The sequence below is a fragment of the Microtus oregoni genome, unplaced genomic scaffold, assembly GCF_018167655.1.
Source record: "Microtus oregoni isolate MIOR12 unplaced genomic scaffold, Mior012 000003F_ref0000135, whole genome shotgun sequence".
Classification (NCBI taxonomy): Eukaryota; Metazoa; Chordata; class Mammalia; order Rodentia; family Cricetidae; genus Microtus; species Microtus oregoni.
In genome coordinates, this window is record NW_024543062.1 from 59,590,938 (window position 1) to 59,611,302 (window position 20,365).

At 38.8% G+C, this 20,365-nt stretch overlaps 1 protein-coding gene across 1 annotated transcript in view; it reads left to right on the top strand.

Annotated features, from left to right (window-relative positions):
• Thsd7b (thrombospondin type 1 domain containing 7B) overlaps positions 1–20,365 on the top strand; it is an 857,175-nt gene that overhangs the window by 151,293 nt on the left and 685,517 nt on the right. The window contains exon 2 of the mRNA XM_041648517.1: positions 10,613–10,786. Within this exon, the coding sequence (XP_041504451.1) occupies positions 10,648–10,786 (139 nt within the window). The 5' untranslated portion in view covers positions 10,613–10,647. The remainder of the gene's footprint in view (positions 1–10,612; positions 10,787–20,365) is intronic.

The window sequence follows — 20,365 nt, forward strand, 5'->3', positions numbered from 1 at the left end:
GGTAGGTAGATGGTTAGTGGTATGATTCCTTATGAATTTTTGACATCCTTATTGTTATTTTATCCTCCTCCTTCCTTCTTCTGTATTTAATTCCCTTCTCTTTCACTATTAAAGGCTCCTCTTTTGTCCCGTTCATGATCTGACCTGAGAAAGAATGCTAACAATAGACACGCTAATGTTGAAAGTGGAAATCTCAGGATTTCCTCAAACCTAGATAAACAATTACAGGGAACTAAAGAGCGCTGAGAGCAGGAGAAATAGTCTTTCTTAGGGAAGAACACACCAATTGGTTATCCAGTGCCAAATGCCAGCCTTAAAGACAAAAATCATGCATGTACCCCAGGTAACATTAAGCAGACTGAGCATTTGTATTTATGTGTTTAGGAAAGTGTTTGTTTGTGTGTGTGTGTGTGTGTGTGTGTGTGTGTGTGTGTGCATAACAAACTACAATTAAAGAAAAAGAAGCCATGAGTTTGAAAGCGAGAGGGGGAAACATAGGAGGGGTACAAGGGAAGAAAGTTAAGGGCAGATATGATGAATTATAATCTCAAAAACTATAATAAAAATTTATATATCACATATAATGTATATATGTATGCCTATAAACATGTGTAAATGTGTACAAAGCCCAAGAAAGTATAAAGAAGACCAAAAGAGAGTCAAAAGAGGTGTTGGAATGTTTTCCAAAAGGATATGTATTGTGTGAGAATAGAAAGGAAACTGGGAGGGTAGAGGATACAAGGGAAGGCATCGGAGGAGACCCTGCTAAAAAACACATTGGAAATGCCATAGTGATACTTAACACTTCACATGCTGATCTTAAATATTGGAAAATTAAACTGGCATCCTCACACATGTTCATACTCTTAACCATGGTCAACTTTGAAGATGCTATTTAAAAGAAAACAATCTGTCTTCTTTGATGAGTGTTTTCGCTACAATAAAAAATATTAAAATAGAGCCTATGGCTTTCTTTTTAATTTCCCTTTATTTGGAGTGTTTCCCAAATAAAGAGATTTGACTCTGCTGTTTGGGGAAGTGAAAAGGACACAGTATGGGAGAGGATCCCACCAAGTCTCCAGACTCTAGTGAGCATCTTGTTCATGGTCGACACAGAGACATAGGAAGTGAAAGCTTATAAAAGATAATGGGAGTGACTGCTGCAGAATTCATAGGCTTATAAACATGTTATTATTTTGATGTCAACTGTGGGCACGTTTTTCAATTGCTTCCTTTGCAACATTAGATGCATAATTAATCAGGAGAACACAAAGCTGTACTTACAGTTTAACCAGATAATTGCCTTGGCATTAAATATTTAGTATCTACATTGTAGAAAATAATTAATGAGTAATTAAATATTTTTTTAATTTTAAAGGTCAACATCATTTGAAAAGAGGAAGTTATCTCATATTTATGCAGTCTAGTAATCCTGTTTTTTAATAAGAGCCTTTAGTTCAACTGAATATAAGCCCACATAAATCATTCTGTAACCTGCATACACATATGTATAGTAAACTACATATATTCAAAGTGATTATTAAATTTATCCATGCTTCTTCTAGCATGATACATCACAAAATAGACATATTCACATATCTCTATTATTTCTTAAACTACATACAGAAATATTTATATTCATTTACTTACTCTTTCTTAAAAGTTAGGCTTTCAAATTAAATTTATTTTCATTGTTTAATTAACCTAAATTCCTAAAACAGGAGAATATAAATGTATATATATATATATATATATATATATATATTTCTTAGTGACTATTTTATGCTATTTCTATTAAATGATTAAAGTTATTATTTCCTTTCCTTGTAGTATCCTCACCTTGAGAAAAAAAAGTAGGCAATGAACAACTTTTTCCATTGCTTTGATTTGGGGGCAGGTAGAGTAAGATTATTTTTAAAAAGCAAGTAATTTGTCAGCTCATGGGTACAGAGTTGTATAACTATGAAATTGGTTTTCCTAAGCTTGGAAGAGAGAATTGAGACTTAAAAACAAAGACAAAGTTTCTAAGCTTCATTTTGGTGTACTGGAAACTAGATCTGCTGATGCATTGACCTGTAAACCTGAGAGACAGGGAGGCTGTCAGGATGACTGCTGGTCCTGGTCCTGTGACCTGTGACACATTTATCATGAGTTATAACTGGTCCACTTTGCATAGGAATGAAGGATTCTGCTTCCGTTAATACATAAGAGTTGGCTATCGGATGCCCATCTGGACATGCGTAGTAGTAGGTGTTTGAACCAGATCAGGAAGACGTTATGGCCAGAGATACAGGAAGGGATATGGAGAAAGAGGAATCGATACATGTGCTATTTAAAGCTGAGGGACCAAATAAGATCCCCTTGAACAGCAAGCAAAGCTGGGAAAGGGAAGGAATCTGAGGACAGAGCCAGAACCATGCAAATAGGAATGTCAAAATGAGGAGGAAGTGTGAATGGTGTGGGCCAAAAGAGGATGCCAGAGAGAAGGAGCCAACGTGGAAGTTTCACAACCTGTCTCAAGTGAAGAAAGTGGGGGAGACTATGAAATCAGGAGATGAGTTTATGATTTTCCAGAAGGCTGTGGCCAGTTGGTTATAAAACTACAAGAATACTTTTAAGGTAGTCTCCCAATGATATAGGGTGTAGAAATAACTGAAAGGTTGCATCTTTAATATGTTCTTATTTAACTAACTTTGGCTATTTTAACCAGTTTGTTCTCACATGGAAAAGTGAGCTAGCTTACAGGAATAATTCCTCCTTTCTTTGATCTCAAATTGATTAAGGAAAGCAATCCTGTTCCTATGGTTTCCTTATATGTAGTTATCACCTTAAAGTAGGTATCCCTTTATGTCATGGAATAGCAACCTAGAAAAGTGCCCAAAGATGTAGGTATATGAAGTCAGCTTGATCTTCATGGAACCAGGGTCATCTGTATTCAGATTTAGTGCAACATTTCAATATTGTCACTTGAACCACATGTAAGGATTTTTTTTTCAGTCTGCATAAGTGGTAGAGATACTGTCACATGAGTTGTTTATACATGACAATTTATTGTGCCAAAAAACTCAGACACTGTAGGACTCAGGATTTACCTTCAATTGATGTTAGAGGAAGCCCGCAGAAAGAGGCATGCCAGAGCAGAAGCAGGTTTTTCTTACAAAGCAGAAAATTTAGAAGTAGGCAGTCTCACACAGTAGTTCGATTGGATGAAGAAAGAAGCAGAGTCCTGGGATTCTTCTATGTTCTCCTTCTTCATGCTCAGCGTGTGACATCTATCTTTCCAGTCTGAAGATGGCATCCACATTTTGTAGGAAAGAGTCAATTGCAAGGGCCTGTCATTTCTTTCAGGGAACTGTATTTTTTATTAAACATGGGTGATATCCATACCTTTGACCCTGCAGCGTATAAATCATTTGCCAGAACTGTGTTCTGGCATATGGCTGGGTTAGCGCCAGTATATCTGGCAACATGGTTTTCTTTTCTTAAATATGACAGATATTAAAATATATGGTTTTGAGAGAAATTGAAACTACAGCGATATCTTCATTTACTACTAAGTTGTAGTTTTGGTTAGAAAACCCATTTCAATCTTTTTTAAAAAAATTCTGCTATGTACTTTGGCAAGAGTTTGTACAAAAAGAGGTAATACATTAATGTAAATATTTTTCAGATTTTCTGTGCTTTTTTCCTATGATGCAAAACTCTCAGTTATTAATATGTGTTTACATTAATAGTTGCTATACATTTATATGTGTATATCTATATTTTATAATACATATTTAATTACAAATAGCTACATGTTACATACTTATATTAATGTTATTAGGATTCTTCAGTGAGCTGCAGAAAGTTCACATTTGTAAAAATTATATTTATTGTACATAGATTTGCAAATGTTCATATATTAAATGCACAGATTTGCTATCATTAGGATTCTTCAGTGAGCTGCAGAAAGTGCCTGGCTGTACTCTGCAGAGTCAGTGCGCAATGGAAGAGGCCAGTGGTTAAAAGTCAGGGGAATGTTACTAAACATGTGTCACTCTAGACCAGAGGCCGCACTCTCATGAAAAAGAGATGATAGCTGTTTTCTCCTTCAAAGGCTCAGTGTGAATCTTTCATTGGACTCTAGGTACAGAGTGCTCTTAACTCTTCAAAGATATATATTTGCAGGATTGAGAGGCTGAAAACTCATCTCTATGCATTTGCTGCAGGGCAAGACGGTGTTTGATGTTTCTTAGCATTTTGGAAAGCAGAAAGCTGAGGCAGGATGAATGCTGGGTGTGGGAGGCCAACCTTGGACGATGTAGTGGTTTTTGGTCAACCTGGGTTATTGTGAGAAACCTGATCTCAAAATGAACAAATTGAGCACCCAACTAAAGAAGCCAGTTGTTCCTTATGCAAAGATGAAGGGAAGGCTCTTCTGAATGCTGAGCAGGGCAAGTGAATCATATCACAGGCAGTTCCACAGAGAGCCCTCACTGTCTAGCATACCCATATTGACACACTCTCTGTTCGCTATTTTATTTTAACTTCTTCCACAAGGGTTAGAAGAAAGATGACTGTTTTCCTTTAGAGTTAAGGATTCTGAAGAGGTGAGGGTGACCTAATGGGATCCACAGGAGTGACAGTAAACACAGATGGCTATAGTTCCGGTACTGTTTACTGACCCAGCTCACTGAACATCTTCTGGCTGATATGATCTTGAAGTAATTATTTAACACCCTTATAATTATTCTCATAAAGTGGGAATTATTGCTTATCATGTTTTTTATGAACATTCAATGAAATGATAGAGAGCTTGCCTTGCACAAGCCACTGAGAGAACCCATAAAGTTCGGAAGGATCTTTGCTTTGAAGGGCATGAGGAATTGCTCATGTTGGTCTTACTCCACCAACATAAATAATTTTATCATAGCTAAGGCACTTTTCTCACTCGTGGCACACAGAGTGGAACTATTTTTCTTATTCTTTCATCTTATTTATGGTGAATTCTTATGTGGCTTCTTCAGGACAATACTTTCCTCTGTCCTTTCAATGAAGACCAATGACGTCTCTCATAGTTCACTATTTCCATGAGCTTCACTTCTCAAATCATTTCCCACACCTTGGTTTCCTCAGCTCTAAAATGAAGTGCTACTATCCACATTTGAAATGTTCATATGCATGTCAAATTGCACAAGACTGAACCGGTTGCTCTTCCATGGTGTCCTTAGGACACTGCTGTGTGTAGAGGACCACAGTATGGAAGGTGGAGTAGAGCACATGACAGGAGACCTCATTCCTCACTCATCAACCATCTTTGCTGAGTCACCTCCATCATGAGCATGAGATGGCGCTTTGTGGAATTATATAACTACAGTAAGCTTGGCTCCTGCTCATCCCAGTTCCTTCAGGCTGCAGGTAAACAGGAATCATTTCTAGGTTAAGTTTTGTACCTTTTAAATCTTCAAGGACTCTGATGATAAGAATACAGCTTGGGAGAATGAAATGCCTAAGACCCACACATTTTCTGTAGGCTGAAGGGCCTCTGTGTGATCAGAAAGTTGAGACAAAAAGGAGAAACTGTGTTTCTTATTTAGTATTCAACATTTTCACGCTCTCCTTGCAAATATATCCTGGGTGCTAAGAGATATAGTAAATAAGTTGATTTGGAAATTCAGCAACCTTTATAATGTAAATTATTCATATCATCATGGGTGTCTCCAGCATAGCATATTTTATCAGTTAAAGCATCTTTTCATTTGTGTTATACAAACAGAGGAACATATTCTCTTGCTCTTCTTTATTCCCTCATTTTGTTCATAGTGAACTCTCAAGTTACAGGTGTAACAATCACTCCCAGTGCTGTCCAAAGAATAATTTGGTGAATTTCAAGCATTTGAGAGAGAAAAAAGGCAATGAATCTGTGTTCAGAGTTTATCCAGCCAGGCCCATGAGCCTGGCAGTGTCCCACCTTGGTTACATGTGACATGATGCCTCTTGACGCATGGGGCCCTCCATACAAACCAGATTCCTGTACTCTACTTTTGAGATTCCTTGGGGGAAAAAAACAACAAAATCATTAGGTGTGGTGGAAAGGAATTGAAATACCAAAAACACTTGGGTCTTTCCAGGAATATGATTGTTGCGTATCCTGTACAGAATGGTGCTCTACATTACTAAATGTCTTCTTTGGAGTTTGTTCTCATTTCAAATCGATGCTATGATCCCGATTACCATGATGCCTTGTTCATTGGTGATAGTCAGGACATATATTGACCATGGAGTATAGGGGTTCTTAAAGCTATTCATCCTGGAGATGTTAGACTCTAAGTAAGGAGTCCCCCCCTAGGCAATCACAGAAGGAGGCTTCAGAGCAGTGGGCCCTGAAGAGTCAGAATTGGGTTTTGGACAAGTGAGCAGTGCCCAGAGATGAAGGCTCAGAGTGAGAAGTGTCAAGATAATATTTTTCCAAGTAAGATTCATAGATTGATGCAAAATTGCAAATAATGAAAGATGAATCCTTGGTTTATCGTTGTGGCTTCTGCATAGTCTCACTGGAACGCAAGTCCATTGTGATCTCTCTCTGATCTCCCATTTACAGCCATTTTAAGGAGAACAGGTGCACTTTCTTTTAGTTCACATTTGAGTGACTTCATCTAGTCTTATATATGATGGATGCATGAGAATGCATCCTACAAAGTCACCTAGAGTGTGACAGTTTTGTGGTGTGGGAGGTCCTTCTGTTTATGTGTTGCTTTTATTGGTTAATGAATAACAAACTGCTTTGGGTCTATAGCAAAGCAAGGCAGAACAGAGCTAGGCAGGGGAAACTAAACTGAACATTGGGAGAAAGAGGGCATAACTAAGAGAGAGGCTAATTCCTTTGTTTAAACTTTTGCAATCATAGGCCACCCCCAAACAAATTATTTTTATTTAACTCCATTTGACATGAAACTTAGAACCCCTTATTGTGTAATACTCAGCTCATTTGCTTTTACGTAGGTATATCTTTTACCCTTGTAAGAGTCATAGAAAGGGTTATTATTTTATGGGGCAACATAGCTTATTCTATTTTTCTCAGCAGAGTAATTGGAAATGATGTCTTACTACAAATGTCCAGACAAGTCTTTTATCAAATCTATATTATACAATTAATCATGCATTTGTGTGTATGTGTTTGTAGAAAATATTATATTGTTTTCTGAGTGAAATGATAGCCTGGTTCCATTGGAAGTGTCTATTGAGAAAAAAGCCTAGACAGATTTTAACATGATACATGGAGGCATGAAAGGTACATGTTTCTTAATCCTAGTTCTTGGGAAGTTGAGGCAGAAGCAAGAGTCTGTGGCTTAATTCTGTCTCATCTTACTCTCTAAGAGCCTTTCTTGATCTCTCAAGTTCCACCAACAGAGTGGGAGGGAGAACATGCCTCCCAATATTGGTGTGTGTGTGTGTGTGTGTGTGTGTGTGTGTGTGTGTGTGATATTCACCAGAGCAGCAGTTAGAACATGCTTATATATACACATGACCCAGGACACTGACTACTGGAATTCTGGAGAAGAACTCTCAGTCAGAGCAATCTACACTTTCAAAATGTTCTACTTGAGAAGAAGGTCTCTTTTTCTGATTCATAAAACATATCATATGAACTCCTAGGGACCTTAGAACAAACTCCAATTTAGAGTCCATGATGCTCAAACTTTAGCAAAGGCACAGCTGTGATGAATCACATCTTTGGCTCTTGGCATCAAGGATGTGTGCTCAATTCAGTTGTCAAGGACAGAAGTTTTAGAGCTGAGTCTAGTAGTGCCTCCAAGGAGCCATGAAATCTGCTAACAGGCCACTCTTGAGAATAAACAGAGAACAAGTGGACTCATTTTATTTCAGCCCGAGCTCTTCACTTTTACTCCTCTTAATACTTGTGTGTGATATAGAAGATTGAAGCAGAGCTTTCGCTTGTCTATTAAAACACTCTTCATCCCAGGATTGAGGCAGGTGACCAGAGCTGTGTATTCAAAGTTCATTGCTTGGCTCCTTCTAGAATAAGTTTTACTCATTTTTGCTTTGCCATGGTACCCTTGGTATATTCTTGGAATGCCTGAGTCTGCCTCAGATGCCTCCTCTCTTGTCTGTTTATTTGGTAGTGTTCAGCATCACCTGTGTTATAAGGAGCACTGCATAAATTAATTCTACAAGTGGGTTGGAATAGAGCGATGGCTCCTTATCAGAAACAAGTCAAACAGAAGGTAGTGTCCTGGTTTTATTTCTGGTGCTGTAATAGAAATATCCTTAGAATGGGCAACTTAGGGGAGAAAGGTTCATTTCAGCACACAGTTCAGGTTAGAGTCTACTGTTGTATAGAGGTCACAGTAGGAGCCTGAAATGAGTCACACACACAATCAGGAGCAGAGAGAAATGAATTCATGCATGCTTAATACTCACCTAACCTTTTCTACTCTAGTTCAGGAATTCAAACTAAGGATTTGTGTAGCCCATATTCAGAACGTGTCTTTCCACATCCATTAATGTGACAAGATAATCCTCTACAGATGTGTCAACAGATAAACCTGGTCTAGAGAATGCTGCATTGAGATACCGTACTCTAGATAGTTAGACCTGAGCATCACAAGAGATGTTACATGTTATTTTGTATACAATGACTTCAGGACTATAGTAACTATTTCTTTTTTATTTGTTGCTAGGATTCTTATAGTCAAAGTAACCACTATTTTTTAGTAACTTTGCTGGGTATTAGGAGCACTAATGTTTACCTGTGACACTTCTAAAGTATTCAGGCCACTTTTCACACTGTGACCCAATTATCTATCTATCTATCTATCTATCTATCTATCTATCTATCTATCTATCTTTTTCTCTTTCATCTATCTATCTAGTCTATCATCTATCTGTTATATATCTATAATCTATATATTAATTTATCTACACATACATGTGTATATATTTTTTTCATAATCAAATATCAAGGTTATTTCCATTCTCTTCCACTCTAGGTGTAATTTTCTTTTGTTTAGAAAAGTTCTATCTGTAACTGGGGTTGCAGTGTATAGTTAGAGTAACATTTGCCTAGCATGCATGAGACCCTGAGTTCTGTCTCTATCATTACAAAAATACCCAATAAACAAATATAACTCTACATGTATATATGGTAGGTACATAAGATTTCATATATCCTAAAATATTTACTTGAATCTTTCCTTTCAAAGCTGTGTTTCAAGAGGTTTTGCTTCCTTAGTGATAGGTGCCATCTGTTCTTGTATTTACATTTTATAATCTATTGTTCTTTTTGAGTTTTTCCTTTTAGCTGACATATCCAGTCCTCCACTGAATTCTTTTTTTTTAATTTTATATTAAAATTTATTTTTTTTTAATTTATTTATTTATTAAGGATTTCTGCCTCGTCCCCACAACCGCTTCCCATTTCCCTCCCCCTCCCCCGATCAAGTCCCCCCCCCTCATCTGCTCGAAGAGCAATCAGGGTTCCCTGACCTGTGGGAAGCCCAAGGACTGCCCACCTCTATCCAGGTCTCATAAGGTGAGCATTCAAACTGCCTAGGCTCCCACAAAGCCAGTACGTGCAGTAGGATCAAAAACCCACTGCAATTGTTCTTGAATTCTCAGTATTCCTCATTGTCCGCTATGTTCAGCTAGTCCGGATTTATCCCATGCTTTTTCAGACCTAGGCCAGCTGGCCTTGGTGAGATCCCAATAGAACATCCCCATTGTCTTAGTGTGTGGGTGCACCCCTCGTGGTCCTGAGTTCCTTGCTCGTGCTCCGTCTCCTTCTGCTCCTGATTTGGACCTTGAGATTTCTGTCCGGTGCTCCCGTGTGGGTCTCTGAATTCTTTCTGCCAAGTCTATCTTCTATTTTTCTGATCTTTCCTAATTGTTTTACTTATCCATAGCTGCTTAAACTATTTAACCAGTTTCATAACCCTGACCCCCAACTTATCTAGCCCTACTCACTAGTAACTGATGACCACTAATCTTAGGTATCTAAAAGTTCTTTGCTGCTTTCAAATTCCCTCCCGACATTCAAGGCCTTTTGCCGTTTGGTCCCTAACTTGTATTCCAAATCTCATCTCCAAGGAAGTGATTCCTGGGCATGGAGTGCACCTGTTCCTCCCTCCCCTTCATGTCCTTCAAAGCAACCACACACTTAATTACCAGTCCCTGAACACTAACATAACCAGATTTCAGTGCTCTGTTCTCTCGGCCGTGTCCTTCTTGACTCCTTCAAGCCCTTATGTTTCCCGAAGGCTCTTCTCAGATATTGCCATGTGTGTTTCCCTCTGTTTTCTCTCAGAAATGGCCTCCTCCTGAGTCATTCCACTCACTGCTCTTAATGATGTTCCTTCCTCACCCTCTTTGGGTCTTAGCACTGTGTGACATTCCTCTCCTCAGTTGTGAGCCCCTCAAGGAATTTCTTCTGAACAGAAAGAAGCAACTATATGAGACATCTTCCAAAGATGATTACTTTTAAGAATAAAACACTATGTAGTGGGGGCTTCTGTTACATGGTCACATGAAAGTCACTTGCAGTCAAAGCATGCCCTGATTGCCAAACGGGATCACAAATGGTAGCGCTCACCTGTCTTTCTCTTGTTTTCAGGATTAGGCAAGTGAAGACGCTGAAAAATCTGAAGAATGTTTCCAAGGAGTGATCTGGCTGTCACTCATTGGGTTCTGAGGAGCATGAGGAGGCTCTTTATAGTGGTTTCTCTCCTGCTGTCCCAAGCAGCTCCTTTGGAAGGCAGAAAGGATAATCAGTTCATCTGGAAAACAGGTAAGACTATCCTGGCTGTTCACTTGTCCAACAGTCACTTACAAGATGGATGCTTCATATTCATGGGGAATACTCAGAGCGAAAACAAGACTCTTTAATATACAGCTTACATTAAGTTTATTAAAGATTTTTATATTTATTGGTTTGTTAATTATTTGTGTGTGTGTGTGTGTGTGTGTGTGTGTGTGTGTACATGCCTGCACAGGTCATAAGAGAGTATTAGATTCCCTGGAGCTTGAGTTACTGGGGATTGTGAGCTGGTCACATGGGTGCTGGTAACCAAACTTCCATCCTCAGCAAAGGTAGTAAGCTTTGTTTGTTAGCAGCTAAGCCATCTCCCTATTCCCTTATATTAGATTTTCATTTCTGCTTAATTGCCACCCAAATCAGCGATAATTGTTATCCGTTAGAATTTTTGTGTTGTTCTGAACTACACTTATCTTTTCCACCATTACATCTACTTCTTTTTTTGCCAACTATTTTTTCAACTGAGGAATGAAATATGACCTCTGAGTGGAGCTCATCTCCTCAGCTGAAAGGCTTTGGACCAGTTCTCTGTCTTTCTTTCAGGGTTCAAACCAGTTAGCTCTTTATTGTTAAATATCCTCGAGTAGAGATTATTTACATGTGGGCTTGAGAACATGAAGAATTACCTAACTTGGACTGGAGAGATGATGCAGGGATTATGAGTTCTTGCTGCTCTTGCAGAGGACCCAGGTTCAGTCCCCTCTCTCATTTCATGTGGCTCACAACCTGCTCCAGCTCCAGGGGATCTAATATTTCCCTGACCTCCAGAGGCAGCCACATACACACATATACACAAAATTTTTTAAAAATCTTAAAAATAATTATCTGAACACATTTATTTATGGGTGGTAACTACAGAGTCTCCTTGCTGTATAGATACCCTTTGCTATCCTGCGTACAGTTCCTTATGCATTTCTATGGAAGAATTGATTTTAGGTTTTAAAGTTTATGTATAATTTATGCTCTCTAACTGTATCTTTAATTTTCCCATGTAAAAGATTTGTTCATTTTTATTTCCACCTGTAATAATTTATTAGCTTAAATTATGAACCCCCAAACATAGGGTTGTTATTCTCATATGGCTCTTTATATCTCTTATGCTTTCTTTGTTATGGATTTTAATTTTCTTTAAGTTTCACAATCAGATCATTTATGATATTTATTACTGTTTCAAGAGTCCATTCTTGCAAGTATAGATAACTTATACACTTAATATCCTGGTAGGGAAATGTGGTGGTGGAAAAGATCTATGGTCCTCGGAGAGTTTTCATTTTGGTCCCATCATCTGTAAATTAAATAGACTGTGAACATATTGTCACCATGGAAATATGTATAAAAGTGATATTCATAATATTTAAATGACTTTGCAAAAATGAAAGTGAATTATGTTTTAAAGTATATTAAGTAAAATATCCCAGTACCATTAGAGATACAGTCTGGAGAAAACTTAATTGCATTAAAACCTCTATAAATTAATTTAATTGTAGGATCCAATACTACGTTAGTGATTTGTGTTTTTTCCACATGCACAGTAAGTAGTATTGCTAAGCTTTAGAGATAGTTTTAAAGTCAATATTACATTTCTGTAAAGGGGGATATATTGTTTAATCACAAAAGTCAAATGTTTTGTAGGGGTGGGTATGTGTGGGGAAACCAGAGATCAGTTTAAATTTTTATTGGCCTAGAACTCACCAATGAGGTAGGGTGACTACCAGCATGTTCTAGGGTTCTTTCTGTCTCTGCCCCATAGTGTCGGGATTGTAATTGTGTGTCACTATGCCTGGTCTTTCTGACTTCTGGGGAATCAAGCTCCTGACCTTGGCCCATACTTCACAAAAAGAACCATCTCCCCAGTCCACACAAGACAAACATTTCATCAATCCAAACTTTATCTGGCTACCTCACTGCCTGATGCTCTTTGAGAAATGCAATTAAAATGGAAAGTAGCAAATCTGGAGCATTAATGAGACGTGTTAGGAAAATGAGCTTATTTAGAAGGAAATTTATGTATGCGTTTTCTAAAAGTAAGCAGTTGAGTTTCGGGGGAAAGAAATCTCTCCAGAAGATACAATGCATTGTTCAAAGTAGACATAGAAGCGGATGTTTCCATTTTCTGCAAAGACTGCTGCTCCTCTCTTCCCACACTGGTGGTTCGCAAGCTTCCTATGCTGCCTTGTTTTATACTGTTCCTCACATGGTGGTGACCCCCAATCATAACATTACTTTCATTGCTAATTCATAACTATAAGCTTGCTACTGTTATGAAATGTGATATAAATATCTGTGTTTTCTGATAGTCATAGGTGACCCCTGTGTAAGGGTTGTTTAACCACTGTTCTATTACTAAAGTGTTATTTATATGATCATCAACTTCAAAAACAGAATCTCAACAGTGAAAAATCAAAAGCAAATCTCTAGACCATGTAACCCACACCCACCTCTTTTCTAAGTTTCCAAAAAATGTCCTTGTGTAAATATATTTGGTTTCATACAACTGAATCTTTACATTTTTTTGTAGCTAGACTTCATCATACCATGATGTCTTGAAGAATATTACATACTAGGTTGCACATACCAGCCTTATCTTTTAAAGGTTGTGGAGAATCCTTTAGTACTCTTATTTAATTGCTTGGCATCTCAATGGTTTCTATTGTTTGCTATTATACATAATGCTGATGTGAATAAAGTATTTTAAAGTTAAGCAATAAGTTGCCTTCAGAAGTCATTACATCTTGTGGAACAATTTGGGGTCATAACCTTTAAAATTTTCTTTAACACTTTGTGTCTGTTGCGTGCACACACACACACACACACACACAGAGAGAGAGAGAGAGAGAGAGAGAGAGAGAGAGAGAGACGAGCCTATTATATTTTAAATGAAAAACTTTTGTTGTTGAAATTGATTACATGTTATCATATCTAGAACACAGATGGTAACAGGTCTGATGTAATCTGGAATTTGAACAAATTTTCTGAAGATGCAGATAAACATTTTACACCAGAAATCATCTTTCTGGTTTAGATCAGATGGCATCCACTTAAACTCTTTGCTAATCTCACTGTTTTCTCCCTAATCAAAAGGGTAAATGTCAGTTAACTTCATATAAATCGGAGCCATTTCTAGGTAAGTCTATGCCTTGGAAACACACTGGATTGATTATAGAGAGAATCATGCTATGTTGTTAAGGATTGCTGTAACAAGGGAGCCTGGGAAGTTGCTGGTTGTGGAGTTATTGATCTGCCAACACTTCCCAGCACCTACCTTCAACCATAAGGACATTAGATTTATATTTAGTGTCAGCCAGCCCATCGCCCAAGCCTGAGGAAGGATTCTTCTAGCAGGAGGACCAGATAAGAATTGAACTTGCTTAATGTTTCAAGTTTAAATTTCTAACTATTTGTAAGTACCTGCTTCGTTAAGGAAGGGTGGGGCCAAAGTCTCTGAAGCCATAAGAAGCACTTATTTCATGCATTCTTGGTGGTGCTTTCGAGAAGTGTGCCCATCCCATGAATATTTGCTGAGTCCTATGTTCTGGGCTGTGTTACAAGGACACTTGATACATAAAAATTAAGAACAAACCAAACCATCAGTTCTCAGAAGCAGCAGTTAGAAAATACATGATATGGTAAGAAACGGTGCGAAGGAAAGCATGACAGGAAGATGGGGGCACGGGGTGGAGGGGAGACCGAGAGCTGGAGGAGGCTGCTGTCGGAAGGCTTCACTGAGGAAGTGACTCTGTATAAAAGACCTAGGGCAAGTGAAAGCTATGGCCGTGGGAATGAGGGAAGGTAAATATAGATGGCAAACGGGGGTGCCAAGGCAGAAGCGCAGGGTGCTGCTCTGTAAGGACCAGGGCGGACCTGGATATGGTAGTCTTCACCTTTAATCCTAGACTCAGGAGACAAAGACAGGTGGATCTCTGTGAGTTCAAGGCTAGACTGGCCAACAGAGCGAGTCTCTAGCCAGCTAAGGTAACACAGCGACATCCTGTCCCAAAGAAAAAAACAAAAACAAAAACAGGTCCAGGGAGGAAACAAGCATTCTGAGGCAGACAACCCCGGGAGCGTGACAGGAACCCTGGGCACGGAGGTTGCAGGAACATATTAGCCATGTCAGAGCTGTGACGCTGGATGAAACGGAAAGATGTCAGAGTTCATAGAACCGTGACATGAGCTGAAATTCTTCCCAGTAAGATCTGAGTGAGATCATTTTGGGAAGCCGTGAAGAAAGGCAGGTCAGGGAGACTGGGTAGATGGTGCTGGGGATAAAGAGTGAGCCCAGCAGCTTGCACCAAGATTACAGAAGTGAATGTGAAGAGGTTGAATGAAAAATGTATATAAGGGCAGACTTAAGTATATAAGACATATTGAGGGCAGGCGTGTCTAGGGGCAGAGAGATTTAAGAATGGACTTGCGTTATTTAAGGGCAGATTTATCTAATCAAGCATGATTTTGATGATGTCTTGAGACACTCCGGCTTGTTGCAGATGGAGAGTGTTATCTGCATCCAGAGATACAGCTAAACATTCCGAAATGATCGAGGAAGCACCCAACCTGAACAAAATATAAGGCCTTAAAACTATCTTCAGGGCCTAGGTTGAAAAGCCAGGAATTAAGGTAGAGCCATTAGAGTAGTGTCTTAGTGTTCTGTTGCCATGACAAAAGAAAATGACCAAGGCAACTTATAGAGAAAGCATTTAATCAGGGCCTCATGGTTCCAGAAGGTCAGAGACCATGACCATCGTGCTGGGGGAGGATGGCAGTAGGCAGGCAGGAATGGTGCCAAAGTAGTAGCTGAGAGCTTATGTTGATCCAGAAATGTAAGGCACAGAGAAAGAGAGCTAACTGGCAATGACACTGGCTTTTGAAACCTCAATGTCCACCCCCAGCGACTCATCTTCTCCAATGAAGACTCAGCCCTGTCTTTTCGATCAGTTCCATCAACAGGGGACCAATGTGCTCATGGGGGCTGTTCGCACCAAACCCGGCACAGGGGGAAGGAGAAACACAAGGGAGATTGTGACTTTGCCTTGTTGAGTGAAGTGACTTGGGCTGTGTGGCTGAGAAGGCTCCAGGAAACTGTCACCTAGTGCTCGCCACTGAGAGCCTGAAGACTTGAGTTCAGTCCACAGAACCCAGATGATGGACGGAAGGAAGAAAATGACTAACTCATGAAAACTGTCCTTTCTCTTTCACATGTGAGCAGTGACCTCTCTCTCTGTTTGTCTTTCTCTTTTTGTCTCTCTCTCCCTAACACACACACACACACACACACACACACACACACACACACTAAATAAGTAAATAAATAAAAATTTAAAAGGGAAATTAAGTCATTTCCTGTGCTGTAGAGGAAGCAGAGGGAGAATATGGGCCACACTTACATTTTGACCTTGTATGAAATTCATACCCAGGTACCAGTCACAAAGTTGGATCTGCACAATCTGAGCACAGGCAACAGACAGCAGCAAAAAGGTTGGAATAAAGCATAGCTAGAGAGATGCAGCTCGGCACTCAGAATTTGTGATCCTGAATATGTAGAGAATAACATTTTGATTACATCCTTCGGGAGCCAAATGACATTAAAAAATCACGGTGCTAAAATGCACGTAACATAAACTTTACCATTTTAGCAGATTTAAAGGTGTAAAATTCGGTGAGATTTAGCACGCTCATGGAGAGCTGGAGCCTTCATAGACACCTTGTTCCAAAGCGTTTTCACTAGCCAAAACCACATTTTACAAGGGAGCTTACAAAAAGATGGCAAAATAAATTTGGTTCTTGATAATAAAATTTGAAAGAACAAAAAACAAACTCTATAGTTATTTCTTCATGATCATGTTTTAAAAAATTGTTAGTTTTCGTCAACATGGAATAGGCCCTGTTGGCAGTGTAAATTGCACTAGCACAGTGCTCTGTCTACAGGGAGGCACCCCCAAATCCCAAGTCATTTCCATTCCCTGAGCCTCAATTATTGATCTTTAAAAGAGGACACAATAAGATGAAATATTGAAATATATATTGAAAACACGCTACTCAATGTTAGCTACTGTTCCTGTTTCTGTCTTTGCCTCTTTTCCAGTTTTTTTTTTTTTAACAAACAAATAATGTGTTTGTGTTTGTGTGGGTGTAGTCTAGTTCTGAAGTCACAGGTAGTTGTGAGTCACTTGACATGAGTTTTGGGAACCAAGCTGGGGTTTTCTGTACTCTTAACCATGAGACATCTTCTCCAGCCCTCATTTCCATCATTGTTGTCTAATAGTATCATGCTCGCTTGATTTATATTTCTGTGTTTTTAAATTTTTATGTAATGTACTTCTTAAATCTTATAAAATAAGGACTGTTTGACAGTTACATGCATTTTATTAAGAGGTGATCTGACTGATTTGAGGTTTAAATTTGTCGTCATATTAGGCTTTCAGAAAGTTTTAATTTCAACACTTATGTGATAAATATGAGAGCAATGATCTCTGTTCTATGAGCAAAGTAAATAAAACAGAATTATTCACTTGGAATAAAATTACATTATGTCAATGATATTGCAATAGAACAAACTATCTTATCTATGTTCACAGTTAGCCATAGCCTAAACAATATTATCCGCACTAAAATATTATAAGGAAAATTGCATTATATATATTGCACACATACATCCTAAGCTTTAAGAGTCTTAGAGAAAACAAAATGTTCTTAGAAGAGAGATTTTGTTTTAATATCGTTTAGAAATCCATAAAATCTTTCCTCTGGGAATTAGATTAAATTTAAATCATTTTAATTACTTCTGTGGACATTAGATCATCTAAGGGGCTTGTATTTAATAGACCCTTGGTGGTGTTACTCCTGAAATATCAGAAAGCCCTGGCATATATAGTGTGGATTTTCCTGCTAAAAGTTATAATTACTTGTCCTTAAAGACCTCAAGACCTAATTTTATAATGCTCCCAAGTGGTAAGAAAAAAATCCATATTATGTAACAAAACAAATTAGTCTGCTTTTTCTTTCTAAATAGAACTAAAGTGTAGACTTCATGGCAAGAGATTTACTGTCCTTATGTTGCCCAGGTAACTAGGATGTACATAACTAAATGTTGGATAAGTCATATTCTGCCTTAAGTGAAATGAGGGACACGTGTGTGTGTGTGTGTGTGTGTGTGTGTGTGTGTGTGTGTGTGGTATTGGTGTGAATCTGTATGTGTGCATATTTTCCTTTCGGTGTGATTTCTGATCATGTTCTGCAAAGGTGTTTAACTTTATTTGAAAAGAGACAGAATAGATATGCGTGGCCATCAGGTGCAGCTGGAGTTCTCAGCATGAGGGAGGGACTATAAGTACCTTGTTGCCCAAATGGAGTCCATTGTTGTAGCTTGTCTGTGTCAATTCTTTTCAGAAAAAAATCTAATATTTACCTCTACATTTCTGTCTCTGTCCCTCCCTTCCATTCTTACCCATCCCTTTCTCTCTCCTGCCACTGTCTCTATCTTGTAAAACAGTCTGGCTGCATAGCTAAGACAGATATCAAAGATCTAGCAATTCTTCTGCCTCAGCCAGCTGAGCAGAGACTTACAGGTGCTCACCACGTCACCTAACCACCTCCCTATTTCCAAGTAGCACACTCCTTATCGTTAGCATTTGGGTTATATACACCTGATTCCCACCGTGGATCTGCTCCAAGGCCAGTGGAGGACGCCTCTCTCGTCTTCCTCCTCATTTCTTTCTTACTGCAATCCTTCTGAGCATTTTTATTAGGTCAGTTCATCCAAAGGTTATTTTCTATGCAGACTCTCTCTGTTCATCCAAGCACTGTAGTGCATGCCATTGGTTATTGTTTAGCTCTCTATGGATAAATGAAAAGCTGTTTCCTATGTGTTTTTCTTTTGACTCATTTTCGTGAGGTCTACCACTGCTTTCCTCCTAGTGCTCCACTCACTACTCAATGTGGCCCAGCACCGAGGCTCAAATCTAAAGACTCGTTGGCATTCCCTTTACTTTGTATGTCTTTCCACAGCCTCCACCCTTGATTCACTTGAAGTACAGAACAGGTCTGAACTCTAAGTGCGTCTTCATCCCTGCTTCTTGAATCCCTGCCTCTGTTGTAATAGGAGTGTTTACGCCGTTACATGCCTCACTCTTCTGCTTCCCTACTTGCTTTATTTCTAGGACTAAAGTTATCCTCTAGTATGGCTCAGGGGGGTATGGTGGCAGTCATTTTTCAAATCCTTTCATATCAGAAAGGGTCTCTGTGTTGGTCATATACTGGAATGATAGCTTGTGTGATAGATAGGTTTATCAAGTGGGCACAAACCAGGGTCATCTGGAAAGAGAGGATCTCAGATGAGAAAATACCCTGTACGTCTGTGGAGCAGTTTGTAGTTAATGATTGATATGAGAGGGCTCAGCCAACTGTAGCCAATGCCATCTCTGGGTGGGTGGTACTTAGTGGATATATATATATATAAAACTATGGACCGTATATGTGTGGCTTAGAGATGTATATGTGTATATATATATACATACATATATAATAAGCCTAGATATGTATATATACATGCATACATACACATACATACATACATAGATACATAAATACATGCACACACACATATGTATATATGAGCAAGTTGCCTTCCTGGTAGATTTTGATGGGGGAAATAAGCCAGTTAAACTCTCCATTCCCAAGTCAGTTTTAGTCTCTATTTTCTGACAGCATAAGAAGTTCACTAGGGAATTGTGAGTGTACAGGTCAAGATTAATAGGAATTTTCCCTCAAAATGTCTGGTATTGAAGCTCCTGTGTCTTATTGCTCCCAATACTGAGACTGTAGACATTGATGCCACTGAGACCTTCTATTGGTGCAGTCCTATCCATTTGTTTACTCTTTCCACCATCTTTATCTGTGACTTTCTAAAACTGCATGATGATGGCCTTAGGGATGAGCCTGTTTTCCATAGTGTTCTCTTCGGCATCAACCAGATATGTGTGTGTGTGTGTGTGTGTGTCTTGCTACATTCATGTTCTACAGTTCTGAGATTTATTTTTACCTTTCACAGATGTATGTATTACTGGCGATTGAACCTAGGGTCTTGTCAATACCAGGCAAGTGTACTGAATGAAGCTGCAACCCCAACGCTCTTTTCAGTTTCTTTTTTTTTTTTTTTTCAATTTGGAGACGCGGTCTTGTTTAGTTGCCTAGGGTGGCTTTAAACACAGCCTGTAGCCCAAGCAAGGCCTGAAGTGCTGTCTTCCTGCCTCACCCTCCTGAGTACCTGAGATTACAAGCTTGTGTCTCTTGGCCTGCCTCTTTTCAGTGTTTTAACATTCCAGATATTGTGATTTAAGTTTATAATGTATTGTGCTTATTCTAAAAGCTTTAAACTGCCTGAGTTTCATAAGCACAACACCTTTTTGTTGAGAGGATTCTTATCCTACTTTGATTGCCTGTGTTCCATACACCACTTAACTATTCTCCAAGCCCCCATTCCTACATCATTCATTCAGTCATTGTTTGTGGCTTCTGAGGTGTGCAGCCCTTAACTCTCTTTGCTGATTGCCTATT